Here is a 22,166-nt window from a genome sequence, read left to right as displayed (position 1 = left end):
AGTCAGATGAATGAAATTGAATTCATATGGGACTAATGGAAGGAGTTTCTTGTTTTATTCGACCTTGCTTCGATATATTCTTATGTGACCAACTACTTCTTGCTGAACATGATTTAGAGTATGATTTACTTTCTACGTTTGTGTGTGTTTTCACTTCTATGAGTGAGTTTCTAGTGGTGGATCGGGTATACCGATCCCATGATTTTTCTCTCGGTAGGATGTCATCCTTGATTAGATTTGCTCATTTATGTAAAGGAAGATTTGATGTTGTTTGAGATAGTTGAAGGATACTAGTGATTCTACATGCACAACCTTGCTTATGAGAACATATAGAAGAGCTTCCGTGGATTGTTACAGTTATCCGATAGTATTGTTAAAGGTTTTGCCACCTAGAGTGTACAACTTGTTGGGTGTTTACCTGATCTTGTTATTCTTTGAATTAGATAAGTTTGATTCTCTTTTGATAAGTACCCAATGTATAACGATAATATTTTTATAACCTAAGAACGTGAAAAAAGTTGTATTGTGAAAAGAGAATAGTGATAAGATATGTGATGATTTATGAATTATGAAGTGTGATGGTTGGTTCTTGTTCATTTATTGTTGTAACTAGTGTTGGTTTAAATATTTTATCATGATTATATGAGAAAAGATTTGTCATGATGGTTGTGTTATGGTCCATTGTGTTTTAGTTTAGATTGAGTTCATGGGTAAGCCTGTGGTTTCATAATCCATATTGATTTATAAATCTTCCAATTTGATTTGGAATTTCAGTTCTTAGTAGTTGATCTTGATGAAATGGTTTTAGAGACAAGCTCGCTAGTAAAGTTGAACATCGACTAATAGGTTATGACTTAGTTATTTTTTTATTCTTCTTCATTATGTTCGAGGACGAACATGATTTTTAGTGGTGGATAATGTAATGACCCGTAAGTTCATATTAAGAATTAGCCCTTGCTTTCACAAAATACCCCTTTAAATAAATTTAAACAGAAATTTTTATTACTATATTTTAGTTAAAATTTTATAATTAATGAGATAATTTTTAAGTAATTAATTTAGTTTGGGCTTAATGGGTCAAACCCATGATTGAGTTAATATGTAAAACACTAAATTAAATTAAAGAGTGGTTATTATTATTTTACCCTAACACTAATTAGTTGCGGCTGAAACTATTATGGGAGACACCTCAACTTTGATGCCGACAGAATTCCAGGTAAAAAGGCTTAATTAAAATTCGATATTGCATTAAATTTATATATACTAATTAATTGAGGGAGGAGAGAATTCATATCATTATTTTATTGTTAAATAGAGATTTGAAATTGAGAAAAAAAATGGGTTTCTGTGCAACATGGGATTATTCAATTGGGTATGTTGAATTGCTAAGTAACTAATTCTTGTAATAATAATAAAATAATGTAGAGATAGGAGTTTATTATTATTTGTTTGATTTGAGGGTAATGAGGTTATCCTGGGTGCACAATTGTGAACGAATACATGTTTGTCGTTTTTCCTTTTTATGCTAGTGTTGATGGTATTAAAATGTTGGAGGCAATTCCATGGTAGATGATCGAGTAATTATTCTTAGGATTATACGATAACTATTTGGAAGAGCAATGATGGGTGATATTGAATTCATTACAAAGAATTTCACTAGTGTATAATATTCTATAATTGCGGGTATTACAAATTATAACTGGTATACATTTATTTTTCGTGATTGAACTTCTAGTACAATACCACATCACGATTCAAGTTTTATATATGTTGAGATAAGTAATTAAATATAAAGGTCATTGTATTATACAAGTATCATTAGATTTATGGAATTGGAGAATGAAAACTTAACCCTAGACTTGAAATTTGGAAATAGGAGGGTGACATTATAATTGACATCAAAATTTTGGAACTTGATTTTAGGTTTGTGTAAGTTTTTGGGCCGAGGCTAGATATTTAGTAATATGGTTGTTGATAGTTTTAAAATTTTATTGTTATTAATTATTTGAATAGATGGCATTGATTGGAAGCCTAAAGAAAGGGAAAGACTCAGGTTCCGGAGTGATTGTTCGACTCTTTGAGGCAGGTGGATTTCTAAACTCTTGTTAAGTGTATGAAATGCGTGTATGTCCTTGTGGTATATGTTGGGAGTAAGGGGATTGGTGATGGGTTGACTTGTCCACATTGATTAATTCTAATGATGAAAAGAATGGGGATAACAAAAGGTAATGTGATTAATTGTTTATGTGTGTTGTGTTGAGAAAGGATTGAAGGCTTGTTGAATCATGTTGATGTAACTTTATGTTTGTGTGGTTGTGAACTGTGCGATGTTATGAAAATGGTCATCTCCTCATTATATGTGTGAACTTGTCATCTGCATTATTCTGAGGCATTGGTTGTAGCAAGTGTTATGTGATTGAGAAATAATGGGTACTTAAGAGGATGTACCATTTCAAGGGACGTATCGCACGCCGCGATGGATACTATATTTCGAGGGACGTATCGCGCGCTGCGATGGTTACTATTATCGAGGGTCGTGTCGTGCGCCGCGACAGATGTATGGACAGATATGTCCCCCATGGGTCCCGGACTGAGAGACAGCGGGTGTGTATCACTAGGTCAGACATGCATCATTATACTTGACATTGCATTCCATTGCATTGCACATACTTACCATTAGTGAACTTGATATCGTATTTCGCTGATCTTTTGATTGCCTTTCTGCGGAAGTTGTGATTGATCAATATTGAGCTTGGTATTGCGGATATGTAATTTGTTGAAGTATTTTTGTTGAGGATATGTAATTTGTTGAAGTGTTGTGTGTTGTTGGTGAGCTACGTGCTATGTAAATTGTGAGTTGTTAGGTTGGGTTGATTTTAATGTAGGTTGTATTTGTGGAGGTTCGGTTGGGGGTGGTAGGAGTACCCTTATTTCATCCCCTTAGCTTGTGTTTAGAGGTTTACTTGCTGAGTACCGTGTGGTTTGGTACTCACCCCTTGCTTCTACAAATTTTTTTAGATTATGAGCCTGGATTTTGTTGTACTTGTCAGTCTCTTCTTTTCCGAGGCTTCATGGAGATTTGTGAGGTAGTTGTTTCCATCTCAGCAGACTTTCTTCTCCATAGTTATGATCTTGTTCTATTCTAAAAATAAGTTCATTTGTGACTTGAGTTTTTCTTTTGAATCAATTGTAATACTTTAGAGGCTTGTACACGTGACTATCAGGTTTTGGGGATTTTATTAAGTTACTTATATTTTATTTCCGCACTTTATTGTAATGATTGAGTTTTAGGCTGACTTGTCTTGATGGGATAAGACGAGTGCCATCACGCCCATTTTTGGGTCGTGACAGCTAATGGCTTCTTGAAGTAGTCAAATTTTGGAAAAAATGATTGCTTATATTCTTGTTTAGCCATCGAGGGCACCTCTGAAACATATGACGTCTTCTTGTAGTTACCTTCTGAAACTGATGGCTTCTTAAAGTAATCAAATTTGGGGAAAAATGACTCCTTATATTCTGGTTTAGCCATGGAGGGTACCTCTGGAACATATGACGTCTTCTTGTAGTTGTCTTCAGAAAATGATGGCTTCTTGAAGTAGTCAAATTTTGGGAAAAATGACTCCTTATATTCTGGTTTAGTCTTCGAGGGTACCTCTGGAACATATGACTCCTTCTTGTAGTTATCTTCCGAAAATAATGGCTTCTTGTAGTAGTCATTCTTTGGCAAGAATGATTCATGTTCGGGAACAGATGATACTTTCTTATAGTTAACCTCTGAAATTGATGGCTTCCTGTAGTAATCATTTTTTGGCAAAAATGAGGACTTATATTCCTTTTCCGACTCTGAGGGTACCTTAAAGTCTTCACTTTTGACTACTGTGGTTGGTACTTTACTGTATGTTGAATCTGATGATTCATAAGAATTGTAAGGTGAATATGCCATAGTGCATGTGGCAATCAAGAAAAATGTCAAAACACAAGCAAATTGAAGCCATTGCTTCTTCATTTGGCTTTCCATTGAGAAGAATTGGATTTTCAAGGCTAGATATATCTTTGTTTTTCTTTTTCTTGTGTGTTTTAGAATGGAGGAATTAGGAGTTTATATAACATAATTAAGATGGTGATTTGATGATTTAAAAATTAAATAATCCAAACATATCAAAGATTTTGCCATTTTTTGGTTAATGTTGTTCCACTATGGTTGGTTTTGAGATAATGGGAAGTCATAAACAATTCATACACATTTGCTTGACTCACCTATTTCTAAACTTTTAATCGAATATTTGTTGACTTGCAAGAATGTTGTTTGTTCATTTCTTTTGGTTTTGAAAATATGATATTAGGCTTAACAAATACTGTCTATTATTTGGTGTCGATTAATTATTTGTACTTGGTGAGCACAACTTATAATCCACATCATGGTATTGTACTTAATCTTTTTTTTTTTAAAAAAAAAAAAAAGGTAAGCTATTCTTTGGGTGCCCGCCGAATAAATTGCTCATGTGTATTTACTTGCAAATCATATGTAACTCCGTTGTGACTAATCAATTGAAAAAACGTTGATAGAAGAAATCGATCTCTGAACTCTCTTACCCTTGAGAGTACCAAACATACTTTTCATCACCAAGAATAACAATATTTTGGGTTTGATTAGTTAATGATACCAACGGGAATAATTAGAAGTTATTGTTTTTAATGTCATATTTTCATATTTTTGGTTATTAATTATAATAATTCAAATTTGTGTCCTGTATGATCAAAGTCTCGAGAAAAAAGTGTTGTATGAGATATTACTTCATTCCCGAATATCGAACCCTATCAAAAAAAAATAATTGAGTAGATCAAATTATTTTTAAAATTTTCTGAAAATATTTTAGAAGTTTCGATATTAAAAAAATTCATACTTAGAGCTTAAAACTTCTGCAATATAGATCAAATACACCTACACAATCACTAAATGATTAATTTGAAGGGCTTATGAAAAAACCGTGATATTTTATCCTTGTGTAACATTTATTTTCGAGTTTCTTTTTATTTGATTAAAATGATTCACTACTTGATTCGCTTTATTTCTTTTATCTCTCAGGAATCAGATGTTTATAACAATAGCAATCATTTTATTTTTCTTCTTTTAAATTCAAACAGATTTGACAAATTGTATCGATTATTTTCCGTAATATATCAATAGTGTAATTCTTAGTTACCTATTTTTGAAGTATGTTAGAGTTTTTTTAGGACAAATAGTGCACCAATATTGCAAAATGAGAGACTACTAGTGCTCCATGTGAAAACTTAAGGATCACTTTGAGCCTTAACTGAAAGATGAAAGATCATTTTGAGCCTTTCCTCGATTTAAATCCTACTTTTATGAAAACTCTTAAACTAGGAAACTTTAAACTAAGAAAGCTGAAAAACTTAAACTAAGAAACTTTTTAAACTAACAAACGTTTTAAACTAGGAAACTTTTAAAATAGAAACTTTTGACTTTAAGCGTTCAGCTTTTTAGACTCTTTTATTGGGTTTCGGGTGGCCCAATCTTCTTTCCTTTGGCTTGAACACCTCTTTCGTGAAAAATATATTCTTAATTGTAAAAAATATTTAAATACACACCTTTGTTTTCCTTATTTGCAATATCCCCTTCTATTTCTATAAACCTCTAAAATCTCTTATTTCTTTATTGTATCTTAGCTACTTATTAATATAATGTATCCGAGTTACATATTATGTACCCGATTTATATTATAATGTATCCAAAATACTCTTTAATATATTTGAGCTGCATATTAATGTACTCGATTTTTATTGCTTTTTAAGGGATTAATGTAATTACAAACAAAGAGGGATAGATTGTAATTTTATATTTAAAAACTATGTGATTCCTAAAATTTATCCTTATTAATTTTATATTGAATCCCGTCAACTTTAGTATAAGTATGCTGACATGAATGCTATCAAATGATGTCTTTAATGTACCTTACATACTATGACATATCTTGTGAGTTACCTCTTATGCATTTCAGTCCGAATAATCCAGATGAAACTATATACTCATATAAACTTCAATAACAAGAATTTGTATTTAATTGAAATAAATTTCTCCAAACATTCAAAATATAGAATCCAAATGACAAAACTATTACAAACCTAAGTAGGAAAAGGAAAAATAAATAAATAAATAAATAAGAATTACAAATTTTGATATCATGCCTTGTACTACATAAATTTGAGAACCCCATGGGTTATATATGTTGAGCTTGAGAAGGACTTAAATGAGATATGCATGTTGAACATGAAAGATGGAAATTTAATAATATGAAGGTGGTGGTGGTGATGGAGAAGGTGATGACTTCTTGTAGTATTCATTCTTTGACAAAGAAGGCGCCTTGTATTCTTCTTTAGGCACTGAGGGAACCTTTCGAAAATATGAAACCTTTTTGTAGTTATCTTCAGAAACTGATGGCTTCTTGTAGTAGTCATTTTTTGACAAAGAAGGCACCTTGTATTCTTCTTTGGACACTGAGGGCACCTTTGGAACAAGTGGTACCTTTTTGTAGTTTTCTTCTGGAACTGATGGCTTCTTGTAGTAATCATTCTTTGGCAAAGTAGGTGCCTTGTATTCTTCTTTAGGCACTGAAGGCACCTTTGGAACATATGACACCTTTTTATAGTTATCTTCTGAAATTGTTGGCTTCTTATAGTAGTCATTCTTTGGCTAAGATGGTACCTTGTATTCCGGTTTAGGCTCTGCGGATACCTCTGGAACATATGGCGCCTTCTTGTATTTATCTTCTGCAGCTAATGGCTTCTTAAAGTAGTCAAATTTTGGAAAAAATGACTCCTTATATTCTGGTTTAGCCATCGAGGGCACCTCTGAAACATATGACGTCTTCTTGTAGTTACCTTCTGAAACTGATGGCTTCTTAAAGTAGTCAAATTTAGGGAAAAATGACTCCTTATATTCTGGTTTAGCCATGGAGGGTACCTCTGGAACATATGACGTCTTCTTGTAGTTGTCTTCGGAAAATGATGGCTTCTTGAAGTAGTCAAATTTTGGAAAAAATGACTCCTTATATTCTGGTTTAACCTTCGAGGGTACCTCGGGAACATATGACTCCTTCTTGTAGTTATCTTCCGAAAATAATGGCTTCTTGTAGTAGTCATTCTTTGGCAAAAATGATTCATGTCTGGGAACAGATGATACTTTCTTATAGTTATCCTCTAAAATTGATGGCTTCTTGTAGTAATCATTTTTTGGCAAAAATGAGGACTTATATTCCTTTTCCGACTCTGAGGGTAACTTGAAGTCTTCACTTTTGACTACTGTGGTTGGTACTTTATTGTATGTTGAATCTGATGATTCATAAGAATTGTAAGGTGAATATGCCATAGTGCATGTGGCAATCAAGAAAAATGTCAAAACACAAGCAAATTGAAGCCATTGCTTCTTCATTTGGCTTCCCATTGAGAAGAATGGGATTCTAAGGCTAGATATATCTTTGTTTTTCTTTTTCTTGTGTGTTTTAGAATGGAGGAATTAGGAGTTTATATAACATAATTAAGATGGTGATTTGATGATTTAAAAATTAAATAATCCAAACATATCAAAGATTTTGCCATTTTTTGGTTAATGCTGTTCCACTAAGGTTGGTTTTGAGATAATGAGAAGTCATAAACAATTCATACACATTTGCTTGACTCACCTATTTCTAAACTTTTAATCGAATATTTGTTGACTTGCAAGAATGTTGTTTGTTCATTTCTTTTGGTTCTGAAAATTTGATAAAATTAATTTTTAAAAAGTTGAGATATGTGTAGGCTTAACAAATGCTGTCCATTATTTTGTGTCGATTAATTATTTGTACTTGTTGAGCACAACTTATAATCCACATCATGGTATTGTACTTAATCTTTTTGTTAAAAAGAAATGGGCAAGCTATTCTTCGGGTGCCCACCGAATAAATTGCTCATGTGCATTTACTTGCAAATCATATGTAAGCTGCTTTGAGCAACTCCGTTGTGACAAATCAACTGAAAAAACATTGATAGAAGAAATCGATCTCTGACCTCTGTTACCCTTGCGAGTACCATACATACTTTTCATCACCTCACCTGACAATATTTTGGGTTTGATTAGTTAATGATACCAACGGGAATAATTAGAAGCTATTGTTTTTAATGTCATATTTTCATATTTTTGGTTATTAATTATAATAATTCAAATTTGTGTCCTGTATGATCTAGTCTTGAGAAAAAAGTGTTGTATGAGATATTACTTTATTCCCGAAGATCGAACCCTACCAAAAAAAAATTATTGAGTAGATCAAATTATTTTGAAAATTTTCTGAAAATGTTTTAGAAGTTCCGATATTAAGAAAATCCATACTTTGAGCTCAAAACTTCTGCAATATAGATCAAATACACCTAAACAGTCACTAAATGATTAATATTGAAGGGCTTATGAAAAAATCGTGATATTTTATCTTTGTGTAACAGTTTTCTTCGAATTTTTTTTTCCGATTAAAATGATTCACTGCTTGATTCGCTTTATTTTTTTTTATCTCTCGGGAATCATATGTTTATAACAATAGCAATCATTTTTTTTTCTTCTTTTAAATTCAAATAGATTAGACAAATTGTATCGATTATTTTGGGTAATATACAAATAGCGTAATTCTTAGTTACCTATTTTTGAAGTATGTTAGAGTTTTGTTATAAGTAGTAAGTGAACAAATTGTCAATTACTGAAAGAATAGCTGAAATTAAAACTACTTTAACTATCAATCTGAAATTAAAACTACTTTAACTATCAATAAAAAGAACTAGTATTCAATTATAATAAATACTCCTTTGGAAATATTGAAAATACGATATAATTTAATTTAATCATAAAATAATTACAACCTGAATTATGAAAATATATCCCTTTCATAAATCATGTACAATTATTTGTTGAATACAAGTGGTTGAAATAACATGTTATTATTCCATAAAGATTAATTATTTTCTTATTTCAATTCACGTGATACTCCTTTTTTTATTTTTTTTATAAGTCCATTCCATTAAAAATATGACCTTCTATAATTGAAAATAATTTAACTTTAAGTTGTTCATTTACTCTTAATAAAATGATTATAGTCTCACAAAAAGTCAAAGGGTGGTTTAGACAAAAAAAAATTAATCTCAGTTCCTTACTTGAGTTGGGTGAGCTTTCGTTTTTTGCATTGAAGATTCATTTAAGTTTTATGTATTTATTATCAGTATTTTCAAAAATATTTTCAGGGTCAGTTTCGGGGGAGGGTTTCTAAAAATGCTTTGGAACGCAAATTGAATAAGTAGATTCACAGAGCGTAAATCCTAGAATTTCGAGCATAAGTCCGAGCTCAAAACGCAAGCCCCGGGCGTAAAAATGTATGTCAGGACGTTAAGTTCTTTTTTTAATTATTTTTAAATCTTGTTTGGCTTTATATCATTTTATTATTGGTATAATTATATTTCTAAAAATAATTAAATATAATAATTTTTTCTTCATTATTGATTATTAATACATATCTCAAATAAAGATCATAATATTTTTCTATATATTATAGGCCATTTATTAAAATTTATTTGTAAAATTATTGAAAGTTTTACTTTTACTTATTTTCTTAGTAATTGTAAATTAAATATCCATGAAACTATGCACTGTAGATCCATGGGACTTACAGCCCATGTCTCGAACTTTCCTCTCAGCCCATATTACATAAAATGAGAGTCCGGAGCCTAAAGGGTACAAAATATTAACAAAAATTTCAAAACGGTATATAAAATTTTATATCAACCAAAATGGTAAAATCGTTGCACCAACAGCGACTTACCCTACTGGAAAAAGCAAAATCGCTGCCTCTACAGCGATTTTGCAAAATGTAATTTTTTTTTTAAAAAAATGAAATCGCTACCTAAGCAGGGATTTTAAAAAATACAAAATTGCTGCCTAGGCAGCGATTTCAAAAAAAATATATATACAAAAAAAAATTGAAAAATATTTACTCGCTGCCCCAGCAGCGATTTCCTTATTTTTTTTAACTTTTTTTTTTTATATAAATCGCTGCTTAGGCAGCGATTTCATTCTTTTTTTTAAAAAAATCGCATTTTGCAAAATCGCTTCCGATGGGGTAAGTCGATGTTGATGAAACGATTTTACCGTTTTGATTAATATAAAATTTTATATACCGTTTTAGAATTTTTATTAATATTCTGTACCCTTTAGACTCCGGACTCCGTAAAATGATTCGCCTCACAGTCCCACCTTTTTAAAAAATTGTTTATTATTGTTTGGAAATTGAAACGTGATTAATGCATCTTAATTCAGTGTGATTAGTCTCTATTCCTTGACTATTATCGTTCTAAATTCTTACGATGCATGTAATTCCTCCTATTCAAAATATAATAAATTATTTTGGGTATCACGCACACCTTTTAGAGAATAATTTATTAATATTATTTTTTTTGCTTTTTCACAAACTATTCTTAAATCTTAAAGATTTAGATTGTTGAAAACCTAGTTATAAAAAAGGGATAACTTTAAGAAAACCTACACCCGGAATGTTTTTTAGGTGGAATGGTACTACAATTTACATTCCAAATATGAAAAAATAAAATCAAAATGTGAAAATTATTGGTAATTCGTACAACTGGATATGAGACTTGATAAGACTTTAATTTTAGATCAATCTGATTTTAAATCATGATTTTGTAACTAATCAAAAATATCAAAGTGAAAGCAAGGACTTCAGTATATGAGAATTAATATTTGTGTGTATCACTTATTTGAAATTTCAACGTCAACACTCGTGCAAGGACTTGAGAAAAACAATAATATTCTCATTCTTCATTTGTAGTTGCCTTTCTTGACTTAACTTTAATTTCTCTGGTCTTTGTTTTTATGTGAGGTCTAGTGTGATTGTACTATTGTCATATGTTGTAGTTTCCTTGAGATTTCATGGCAAACTTTAGTGTTTGGAAGGATGATTATTGGATAACGCGAACATTCTGCCAATGGAGAGCCTCAAGTGATAGAATCACCGGGATATCTCTAGTCAGAATTATGGTTAAACATGACGCTTAATGAGTTTGGTTAGAAAAAGTTGTATCCTCAGCTATTATCGCTAGGTGTTGGGAGGGGGATTGGTGGTCACACCAACAATGCCTATTGCAAACCTCAGGATGGCCTGGGCCGGGATAGCACAAATTAAATTATAATACAACACGACACTTATTTGATGAATATGAACTTAATTAAAACAATACTCCTCTTGTTCTAATTTATTTGTCTTACTGGTCTTTTCAAAAAGAATGATTTTTTATTTTATTTTTTTAACTGCGTGTTAATTTAAACCTATAGTCAAATAAATTAAAATAGAGGGAGTAAAACTTTCCACAATTACCTATAGCTTTTGACATGATTGATAATCAATTGGTCCTAATAGTCAAAAGAATAGAAATTTTAAGAATAGAGTTAATTAAACCTAGCCTCTTGTTCTCTACTTCTATAAAGAGAGAGGAAATGGGAAAGAGAAATCTACAACCACTTCTTTGAGGTATTTCCTTCTTCTTTTATACCGAAAAATGGGAGGTGGTGGTAATATGTCTGTTCCAACAACTAAAACTGAACAAAAGAAAAATCCTCTTCAAAGAGCGCCAATTTCAAAGCCCCCTTTTACACTTAGTGACATCAAGAAAGCCATCCCTCCTCACTGCTTTGAGCGGTCTCTCATTCGCTCATCCTACTATGTTGTACATGATCTAGTATTGATCTACATCTTCTATTACATCGCGTCCACTTACTTCCATACCCTTCCATCTCCATACTCTTACCTAGCATGGTTCGCTTATTGGATCGTTCAAGGTTGTGTTTCCACAGGTATATGGGTCAATGCCCATGAATGTGGTCACCAAGCGTTTAGTCATTACCCGTTGATAAATGACACTATTGGTTTTATCCTCCACTCAGCGCTTTTAACACCATACTTCTCATGGAAGTATAGTCATCGCCGTCACCACTCCAATACTGCTTCCCTTGAGAACGATGAGAACTATGTTCCCAAAACCAAGTCAGAATTAAAATGGTTCACCAAAGCATACGCGAATAATCCATTAGGACGATTATTCATACTCGTATTTACCCTCACCGTTGGGTTACCTTTATACTATGCCATAAATGTGGCTGGAAGACCTTATGATCGCTTTGCAAGTCATTATAATCCATATAGCCCTATATATAACAATCGTGAAAGGCTACAAATTTACATTTCTGATATAGGTGTGATTGCAACTAGTTATGTATTGTATCGCGTTGCATGCACACAAGGGCTAACTTGGCTTGTATGCATCTATGGAGTACCCCTCCTAATTGTAAACGGATTCATAGTGTTGATCACGTTTTTGCACCATACACACTCTTCATTACCACATTACGATTCACAAGAATGGAATTGGCTACGAGGAGCTCTAGCTACAGTAGATAGAGACTATGGTGTGTTAAATTACTTCTTCCATAACATTGCGGATACTCATGTTATGCATCATCTATTCTCATCAATTCCACATTACCATGCAATAGAGGCAACAAAAGCTATCAAGCCAGTATTAGGAGAATACTACCAATATGATGGTACCCCAATTTATAAGGCAATGTGGAGGGACTTCAAGGAGTGCATCTATGTTGAGAAAGATAATGAATCTCAAGAAAAAGGTGTTTATTGGTACAAAAACAATATTTGAAAGTGTAATAGTTACATGGAATAGTTAAACATTTTGGATTGTGTATTTTCATCAATTTGTATCTAGGTACTAGTTCTGAACCAATCCTACCATGTTTCACTACCAAAAATAAAAAAAAAATTTGACAACCAGACTAAGAAATTTGTGTTATAAAATATGATTTTTCCATTCATTTTCCATCGGATCAACTTATTGAGAAAATGCATGGTAGAAAATTAGTTCCCCTAAAATAGTGGATAACTTCCTAAATTTTTTTATACAAATATAATATTATATTTTTTTCTCACGTATTCAATCAAAAAATATCATTGGGAATCCACTAAACATTTTTGAGTGGAAATAGTAATATTTTTGTAGTGTGTATATTAGGTTCTCATCACATGCTACACTAATGAACAGTATTACTATCGACATTGATTATGGTGCAGTGGCGAGACTATTCACCCTTAACGATAGTTCTCGGGTTTGAATCCTGGGTATGAAGAAAATCTTGTGGGGATCGTCATCCTCAAATGGACCCTACAAAGCGCGATTCAAATTTAGTAACAGCTCCGATATAAATTTCGGACACGATGGAAAAGAAAGTATTATTATAGAAGTAAATTTACTTTACATCCAAAAAGCATGAGGGAAATATACAAATATTCGATTTTAGGACCATTATTTAAATTTTAAGCTATAGCCAAAGTTAATAAACTTTTGTAAGTTTTTATCATTTTACAAGCAACTTCCAATATACGCGATCCAAAATACAAAAAATTGTGCATAATGCTTACATAATTTCTCTAAATTAAAGTTTAGTATAATGCTTGTGAAACCAAACTTCAGACATATTTACACATCAAAAAATTTAATTTGCCTCTGGCCAAACTTCTTGCCAAAGGCAAACTTCCAACATATACTACTGAAAGTTGGCTTGTCAAAATCACATTTAAGATATTCATACCTAACTTTAAATGTTTGATATGTTATCAAACACATTATGTTGTATAGGAAAATATTACTTACTGACATATTATATGATGGGTAACGTATTCAACACAGATAAAAGAACAAAAAAATTAGAAAATAGAAAAACTTATATGCATATAAACAAATTATTTCCTCCCAAAATAAAATTTTATATATATATATATATATATATATATATATATATATATATATATATATATATATATATATATATATAACAAAGGATAGTAATATGAATAAGTGATATTGTGCTCTATAAGAAAAGTCATCATCAATTAGAAAAGTTACAACCTATAAAAAAAAATCCCTATTTATCAAAAAAGTCACCACTCACCCATTTGAACGTGAAAAGAGACTATTCCTATTGCATCCCTTCTCTTGATGTCTTTTTAAGGAAAAAGAAGGCTCAAGTCATTCACGGCCACTTAAAGTTGTTTGTATAATTTATTTAAATATCTCAATTAGGATTGTATCTATTGAATATCTTTACCATATTAAATTGATACCTATTAGACATTTTTTTTCAATAGCCAGAAATTTGAAGTGTGTGAGATTTACTCGCCATGACAAGACACTCAAAAATTTCTATTAGGTTGCACTAACACAATAACAAATTAAACTTTGACATATCATTTAGTTTCAAAAAATTATTTAAAAAATCGTATAAAAAATATTTAAAAGTAAAAAAATAATATAAAAAAAATTAACCCTATATATCCATAACCCCTTTCCAGCAGAACAAATCCACCGAAACATCACAGCCCGATAACGAGCAGCAAGTATCTTCCCCATATTTCTCTCATCAACACCATAACGGCTACCTACACTACAATAAAAATAATCATTAGCGCCATTTAATTCTTAATTGTCGCTAAATATGTATTTTTAGCAGCAATTATCACTATTTGTATATGTTCCTAAAGCCTTTAGCGACATTGGTTCTAATGACACTTTACTAATGTGGATAAAGACTTTACCACTCTTTATTTATTGTTAATATATAATGTCTCTAAAAGTTATTTTTGTTGTAGTGCTACCCTCTTCCTTTTATTCCCATTTGGCAATTTTATATCAATACAATAGCTGTTATTTCTCCAATCTCCCTTTCTTCTTCGTACATCATTTGAGATTTGTTGATATATTTTGTATTGTGGATTCTTTAGGATTTGACTTCTTAAACAATTTCGTAGAAAATACATTTAGATTTGTATTAGTCTTGTCGAAAAAAATAGCTGCTCGCCGGATTTTTTTTGACGCAATCTTATTATTATTATTATTATTATTTATTATTCCTTCTCTAGCTTTAACTCTCTTGAATTATTCTGCAATTTATAAGGTTAGATTTTATTTTTTATGTATAAGTTAATTCTCTTTTGAATTTTTTGATTTTGACAGTCATTTATTTAATACACTTTTCCGATTAAGATAAAAATGACGATTTTGGTGATAATGGATGATAGTAAAAAAGAAAAATAAAGATGAATACAAAAAGAGGTGTGCCAGAGACGTTGGCTAAATAATTTAGCCGGTGAGTAAAATGCAAAAGGCTAAGGTGGTTGGAAATGGAAAATAAGATACTGTTGGGAACACATGTATTTTTTCATGCTTAGACTTTTCCTCCACTTTTTAAATATTGATATGTAAATTTTTGATTGGTTTATAAGTAAATTGTATTGGTTTCACGCACTTTTCAGGCGTGCACTACACCTGTAATGTTACATCATCAAAAAGTATGTAATAGGTATATGTTTTGAACAAAAGAGGTGTTCAATAGGCATATTTCTTAATTAAAATGTATAACTGATATATGATAACAACTTTAAGTGATTGCAAATGACTTAAGCGGGGAAAAAAACATCATTTTCAGTTCACACATTATTAAACACATGGTCCAAGAAATATATTGGCAATATCATGAAAAATAAATATTTTATAAAGAAAAAATAAAAAATATTAAACATATATGAATGTTGTTGTTGATAATTATGCGTTATTAACTAATTCTAAAATGATCCAATTAAAAAAAGATATGCGTCTAATATTTGATTAGATTTTCTCTTTTTTTTGTGTGTGTCACTTGCTTCCAAGAGAAGAGTAAGTATATTCTAAACTACACAAAAAAAAAAAAGCAGAAAAATTTATTTAAAAAATAATAAGTTATTTAGATGTGTCCATGAAATTTGTATAATAGTTTAAAATTATATAAGTGATTTATCTCCTTTTTCTCTACGGACAAATTCACTAGAGTGGTATATAATACATTAAAGTCAAAAGAGGCAACTATGAATAATGTTAAAAATTTGAAATGATAGTTATATATATATATATATACCTTTTTTGACTTTAATGTATTATATACCAATATATATATATCACCTTTAGCATATTACAAGAAAGAATGTATTTTTTTTCATATTTTTTCCTTAACATTTCAACTCAAAGCATTTTCCAAAATCTAAGACTACGTATCAAATCATTATGATTAATATGATAAATTTGTTTAGGTCAATTATTATGTATTAAGAATTGTGTAACAAACTCGACAAGTAAAGTCAAAAAATATTTTTTACTAAAAGATTGCATAAATGATAAAGACGATTTTTTATTTAAACATAAATTACTTGCAAACTTCTCATAAATCTATCTCCAAGCTTTGGTATTGGGTAGGCAAACAAAAGTCTTGTGAAAGCCTAATAAAATAAATTCCCAAGACTTAACAAATTCAAATAACCTCACTAAATCTAATTTTAAACGATCACAACTCCTAATAACATATAAAAAGATAGGCATAATACATAAAAATAACATTTAACTTGGTTTCGGTTCACATTTATATCCTTCAACTTTGGGTGTGTATAAGTAAACAGTTAAGCTTGTATAAAGCTATGCAAATAAGATATACGTCTTTTTGTAGCATCCTACATGATAATTTTCATCTTATGTGGTGTCTGACGTCCTATATGTAATATGCCATGTAGGACCGATGTATCTACTTGTTTAACTTTGCAAAATTTAAAATGTCTATTTGTACATGCATATCCAAAATTGTAGGACATAGATGTAAAAAAAAGAGTCAAGTTAAAGATTAGATTATGTATTATCACTAAAAAGATATATGGTAAATTGTGTATTCAATAAAAGATGTTCGAATCTAATTTTCAACGGTTTAAATCGTCTGGCATTAAATTTGGATACCATGGAAATTTCAAAAGAAAACAAGAACACACAAAGTCTAATTACAATTCTATTTAAGTTACTCTAAGCAATCATAGTGTATCTCTTGTATAAAGCCAAAATCAGATAAACAATGAGCTTAGTCAAGAAAGACAACTATGAAAGTAGAATAATGGAATTGTTATTGTTACCTCAATTGTTTATACGATTGTTTATGTGGAAATTTCAAACACACATAAATAAATCATTGTCCTTTGAATTTTCATTGTAATGTTTACTCATTAAGTGAAAATTTTAACTTTGTACACAAAGTTATTAATCCATTCCTAAAGCATATTATAAGGCATAATATATAAATGTGGTATTTAATTTGGCTTCATCAATTTTAGTTATGCATAAGCTGGTATTTGAAACTTATTAAACAAGTAGACACATGTGTTCTACATGACATATAAATTACACGTTTGATAGGATGTAGAATATGAATTATCACGTAGGAGATTATATAAAAAAAATATGTCTACTTATTTAATTTTATCCATATTTACGTATCTACTTATGCAAATCTAAAATTGAAGGATATGAATATTAATTGAAATCAAGTTTATAAATACAAAAGTAGATAAAAGCAAAGAGCAGAGTCAAGAAAGACATCCATGAATCTTTGAAGAATAGAAACGTTTTCCTATGTACCAAAAACAATAAATGAAGAATGCAAATGCTAAATCCTTGCACGAGTTGGAAATTTCAAATGAAAAATACAAAGCACAAATAATTGCTTTCAACCATCATGGGTTAGATATTCAGTCGAATATCTATCTATGTTTTTTTAACTTTTTTCCTTTTGGTTTTTTATTTAGTGTTCAATATTCGTATTAAAATTTAATTAAATCAAAATATATATCGAAAAGCCTCATATTGAGAGTGAAATACTCCCTAACAGGGACTCAAACCCGAAATCCTTGGTTAAGAATGAAGGATTACTTACCTCTGATTATGCCCTGAGTTAGGATATATGAACACATGTAGACAATTAAATTTGCATAAAATTAAACAAATATACACACATGTCCTACATGATATAATATACGTAAGACGTCAAATAGAACGAAAATTGTCATATAAAATACAAAGTAAACTATATGTGTCTATTTATTTATCTTTATACAAATTTAAATACCTAAATTATGCGAGATTCAATTTTTCCAGGTAACTCACACCATTCAATTTCACTACCCAATAACATCCACATCATAAATTTTCTTAGGTTTGGATATTTTCATGTCTATTCATTCTAACCACCATATGTCCATCTCCCTATCCGACATAATAATAATAATGTACATTAGAAACTTAAATCCCATGGAGACTTTTCAAATATATGAATGATTCTTTTAAATTGGTTTTATATAGTTATGTTCTGTTACATATTTTTAAATTTTGATATGATATTTAGTATCTGCTTTGAGCCTAATTAAATTTCGATTTACATTAGAAAGTCTCACATTGACAGTAAAATATTTTTTAATAAAGATAACTCTTTATCTAGGGGGACTTGAACTCAATACTAAGGGTGTGCATTCGATTTGGATTTTTTTATTTTTAATTTTGTAAAAGTGTAACTCAATTCGATCCAAAATAAATTTGGTTTGATTTGGTTTTCCTCTATTCAGTTCAACTTTTTGCAATTTAGTTATTTGGTTATGTCTATAATTAATAGCATAATCAAAGTAATAATATTTATTCCTTCAAATATACTTTCAAATACAAAGCATAAGTAAAACTTAAAACACAATACTTATAAATATACCTATTATAGATATTCAAACATAAAATATAAATATAATCATCATGAAAAGCAATAATCAAAAAGGGACAAAAGTGGTTATATAGATACTCATAGCAAATTATTGTTATTTTTGCCTCTCCCTAATGAAATCTCGCTCGCCTCTCTCGCTTTTATACAAACAAAAATGTATAAAATGCGTTTGTTATATATATAAACACAAATATAATGTTTTTATTGTGTTTGTATAAAGTGAGAGAAAATTGTATATACAAATACAAATTCCTGTATTTTCGTCCTATACACTTGTGATTATACAAATACAATCTTCCTACCCATTTCTTTTGTCTTTCTCTCTTTCTCGCTTTATACAAACACAAATTATGCAATTGATTATTTTGTATATGTATAGCTAAACAGATTATAAAATTGCTTCTTTTATATAGGCATAATACATAAACATGACCCTTAACTTGGCGTCAATGAACAACTATGCCCTCCAATTTTGAATGTCCACAAGAAGAGATTTAAACTATTATAAAATTGCATAAGTAGACACAAGTGTCCTACATGACATAATACATGTAGGGTGCCATGTAGGATACAAAATTGCTATATAGGGTGTCATGTAGGACGAATGTGTTCATTTGCGCAATTTTATATAAATTTGAGTGTCTATTTGTGCACAACCAAAATTAAAGGTTATAGTTGTCAATTGATGCCAAGTTAAGGGTTATATTTATGTATCATGATAGTATAGCGAAATAGTCAGCATTTTGTTTATATGTATAGCAAAACAACCACAACCTTTTGTATATATGTATAGCGAAATAGCATAGCAAAATATGCTATAAAACACAATTATACAAACCATAATTATAACATACAAATATAATTTTTGTGTTTGTTATAAATGAAAAGATTCTCAATTATAAATCATGTTTTGAACCTCATAAACCGTCAAAACTCAAATTCGAGTTCATTAACCCCATATTTTGACTTTGGAGAAACATTTCCATGTAGAAATTTCTTTTAGCTTCGGATATATCTCATAAAATATTAGATATAGATATTTTGTCCCATTAGATAAAAATATCAATTTAGCAATTGACCTAACTTCATATGCATAACTTCATATGCAAAATTTTAAAATGGGCTCGACTAAATTCAAATATAACATAATTCTTAAATGATTAAACTTATAAAAATTTATAAATTGGTCATTATGGCTTAAATAAACTTATTGAGGTTGTCTTTCCCCCTGCAGTCGCTTTTGTTGACTATAGTTTATAAAATTAAATTTGGTTAAGATCAAAGTCTGTTACTTTCTTAACTAGTAATATAGTTTTGTGGATTTGACTATTTACATTCTTAAATAGTGATATAGTTTTGCGGATTTGACTATTGAAAAACTATCTCATTCTTTTAAGCTAGTTGATTTGGTCAAGTTTAAAATTAAATTCTTTAATAAGTTGATTCGGTGAAACTAAAAATTAAATGTTAAAAACTCATATTATTTTTATTCTATGAATTAGTCGCTTCGATGAAACTAAACATTAAATTAAAAAAATCATATTCTATATCTTAATTAAATTTTTTACGAATTCACGGTGGACAATTTTTTTTTTAAAAAGAAATTTGACTTTACCTAAAATTTACTATATTTAATAAGAATAGTCAGAATAGGTTGGCTGTTTGGCCCCCACATATTTGCATTATATATAGAGAAGTAGTATATGAGAAAGTAAAACTCAAAAGACTCTTTTCTCTCTACTTTTGAATATATTCAGGTATTTCTTGTCAATAATTGTAGACTTTTTAATTTAAGAAATAATTTATAATTCCTTTTTAGGCAATGATTGTTATATTGTGAGTAACTAAAATTAATTATTTCATGCAGGAAAATGGGAGGTGGTGGTAATATGAGCACTAAAATAATAGAAGAAAAGAAGAATGATATTGCAAAAAGAGTTCCATCTTCAAAGCCCCCTTTTACAATTGGTGACATAAAGAGGGCTATCCCTCCCCATTGCTTCGAACGATCTCTCGTAAAATCATTTTCGTTTCTTATTCAGGATCTCATACTCGTCTACATCTTTTATTACATCGCCGACACTTACTTTCACCTCATTCCAACCCCATATAGTTATGTAGCATGGACCACTTACTGGATTGCTCAAGGTTGTGTTGGGGAAGGAATATGGATCCTAGCTCATGAATGTGGTCATCATGGCTTTAGTGATTACCAATGGGTAGATGACACTGTTGGTCTTATCCTTCACTCTTCACTTTTAACACCATACTTTTCGTGGAAACATAGTCATCGTCGTCACCATTCAAACACTGCTTCCATTGAGAATGATGAAGTCTACAAACCAAGAATTAAATCAAAACTAAGATGGTACTACAAGTACTTGAACAATCCATTAGGACGACTACTCATACTTGCCTTCACCGTTACTTTTGCATGGCCTTTGTACTTGCTCTTTAATGTCTCAGGAAAAAAATATGATCGTTTTGCAAGTCACTATTATCCTTATAGCCCAATATATACCGATCGTGAGAGGCTACAAATCTACATTTCAGATGTAGGTATCATTGCAACAACTTATTTGTTGTATCGCGCTATTATGATGAAAGGGCTAGCTTGGGTTTTTTGTATCTATGGGGTACCCCTACTTATTGTGAATGGGCTTGTAGTGTTTATCACTCTTTTGCACCACACTCACTCTTCATTGCCACATTATGATTCAACTGAGTGGGATTTTCTAAGGGGAGCTTTAGCTACAGTGGATAGAGACTATGGTTTCTTTAATAAGGTGTTTCACAATGTTACGGATACACATGTCTTGCATCATATATTTCCATACATATCACATCACCATGCAGTTGAGGCAACAAAAGCTATCAAACCATTGTTGGGAGAATACTATAAGTTTGATGATACACCAATTCTAAAGGCAATGTGGAGGGATATAAATGAGTGCATCTTTGTGGAGAAAGAAAAGGATAAGGGTATTTATTGGTACAAGAACGAGATTTGAGCTCATTACCTTAAATGCTAAACCTAAGTGGTTACAGCTACTAGTGTGTGTTTTCTTGTATTGTACTGTTAATGTTTATTTTAGTTGTCCCTAATGTATTGTTAAATTCCGTTGTTATATGATTAAATAAATATCTTTGTGACAATCAATTTGGTGCGAATGAATCTGATGTTATTTGATGCCCTAGCCGCGTTTGTTTTAAAGCTATATATAGAACCTGTGCCTAAGTTTCCTCTTGTTAATAGCGCGTCAACAAACTCTAAGGTTTTTCTTTATACCGAGGTTCTTTTTCGAAGAGTTTAGCAAAATCTTTGAAGATAGATACTGAGAGATTCTCTAACATTGTCTATCTATGAAGCCTCTATTGTCGAGATAGGCGTTGGGACAAACGACAACTTTAAATAAAACTACAAAAGCAAATAAATGACTGA

The 22,166-nt window shown here is 30.5% G+C and overlaps 4 protein-coding genes across 4 annotated transcripts; 2 read left to right on the top strand and 2 right to left on the bottom strand.

Moving 5' to 3' along the window:
- Window positions 1-2,784: 2,784 nt before the first annotated feature.
- On the bottom strand, window positions 2,785-4,068 carry LOC109119138 (uncharacterized). The gene has a single exon (XM_019211466.3). The coding sequence runs from the start codon at window positions 4,016-4,018 to the stop codon at window positions 3,326-3,328; it is 693 nt and encodes a 230-aa protein (XP_019067011.3). The 5' UTR covers window positions 4,019-4,068; the 3' UTR covers window positions 2,785-3,325.
- A 1,990-nt stretch (window positions 4,069-6,058) lies between these two features.
- Window positions 6,059-7,511, bottom strand: LOC101255774 (uncharacterized). Its single transcript, XM_026028622.2, has one exon. The coding sequence runs from the start codon at window positions 7,460-7,462 to the stop codon at window positions 6,713-6,715; it is 750 nt and encodes a 249-aa protein (XP_025884407.2). The 5' UTR covers window positions 7,463-7,511; the 3' UTR covers window positions 6,059-6,712.
- A 3,991-nt stretch (window positions 7,512-11,502) lies between these two features.
- Window positions 11,503-12,928, top strand: SLFAD2-7 (delta(12)-fatty-acid desaturase). The gene has a single exon (XM_004252336.5). It carries the CDS (start codon window positions 11,605-11,607, stop codon window positions 12,757-12,759), a length of 1,155 nt encoding a protein of 384 aa, XP_004252384.1. The 5' UTR covers window positions 11,503-11,604; the 3' UTR covers window positions 12,760-12,928.
- Window positions 12,929-20,390: 7,462 nt separating this feature from the next.
- On the top strand, window positions 20,391-21,884 carry LOC138340591 (delta(12)-fatty-acid desaturase FAD2-like). Its single transcript, XM_069292470.1, has 2 exons — window positions 20,391-20,481; window positions 20,592-21,884. The coding sequence occupies exon 2, from the start codon at window positions 20,596-20,598 to the stop codon at window positions 21,733-21,735; it is 1,140 nt and encodes a 379-aa protein (XP_069148571.1). The 5' UTR covers window positions 20,391-20,481; window positions 20,592-20,595; the 3' UTR covers window positions 21,736-21,884.
- The last annotated feature ends 282 nt before the right edge of the window (window positions 21,885-22,166 follow it).

Source organism: Solanum lycopersicum, chromosome 12, assembly GCF_036512215.1.
Source record: "Solanum lycopersicum chromosome 12, SLM_r2.1".
Taxonomy (NCBI): domain Eukaryota; kingdom Viridiplantae; phylum Streptophyta; class Magnoliopsida; order Solanales; family Solanaceae; genus Solanum; species Solanum lycopersicum.
The sequence above is the reverse complement of the archived record's forward strand: the minus strand, read 5'-3'. Positions and strand labels throughout refer to the sequence as shown.

Excerpts from the sequence above, each read along its gene's own strand:
- LOC109119138 (XM_019211466.3), bottom strand. The coding sequence starts at position 4,018 with ATGGAAAGCCAAATGAAGAAGCAATGGCTTCAATTTGCTTGTGTTTTG.
- SLFAD2-7 (XM_004252336.5), top strand. The coding sequence starts at position 11,605 with ATGGGAGGTGGTGGTAATATGTCTGTTCCAACAACTAAAACTGAACAA.
- LOC138340591 (XM_069292470.1), top strand. The coding sequence starts at position 20,596 with ATGGGAGGTGGTGGTAATATGAGCACTAAAATAATAGAAGAAAAGAAG.
- LOC101255774 (XM_026028622.2), bottom strand. The coding sequence starts at position 7,462 with ATGGGAAGCCAAATGAAGAAGCAATGGCTTCAATTTGCTTGTGTTTTG.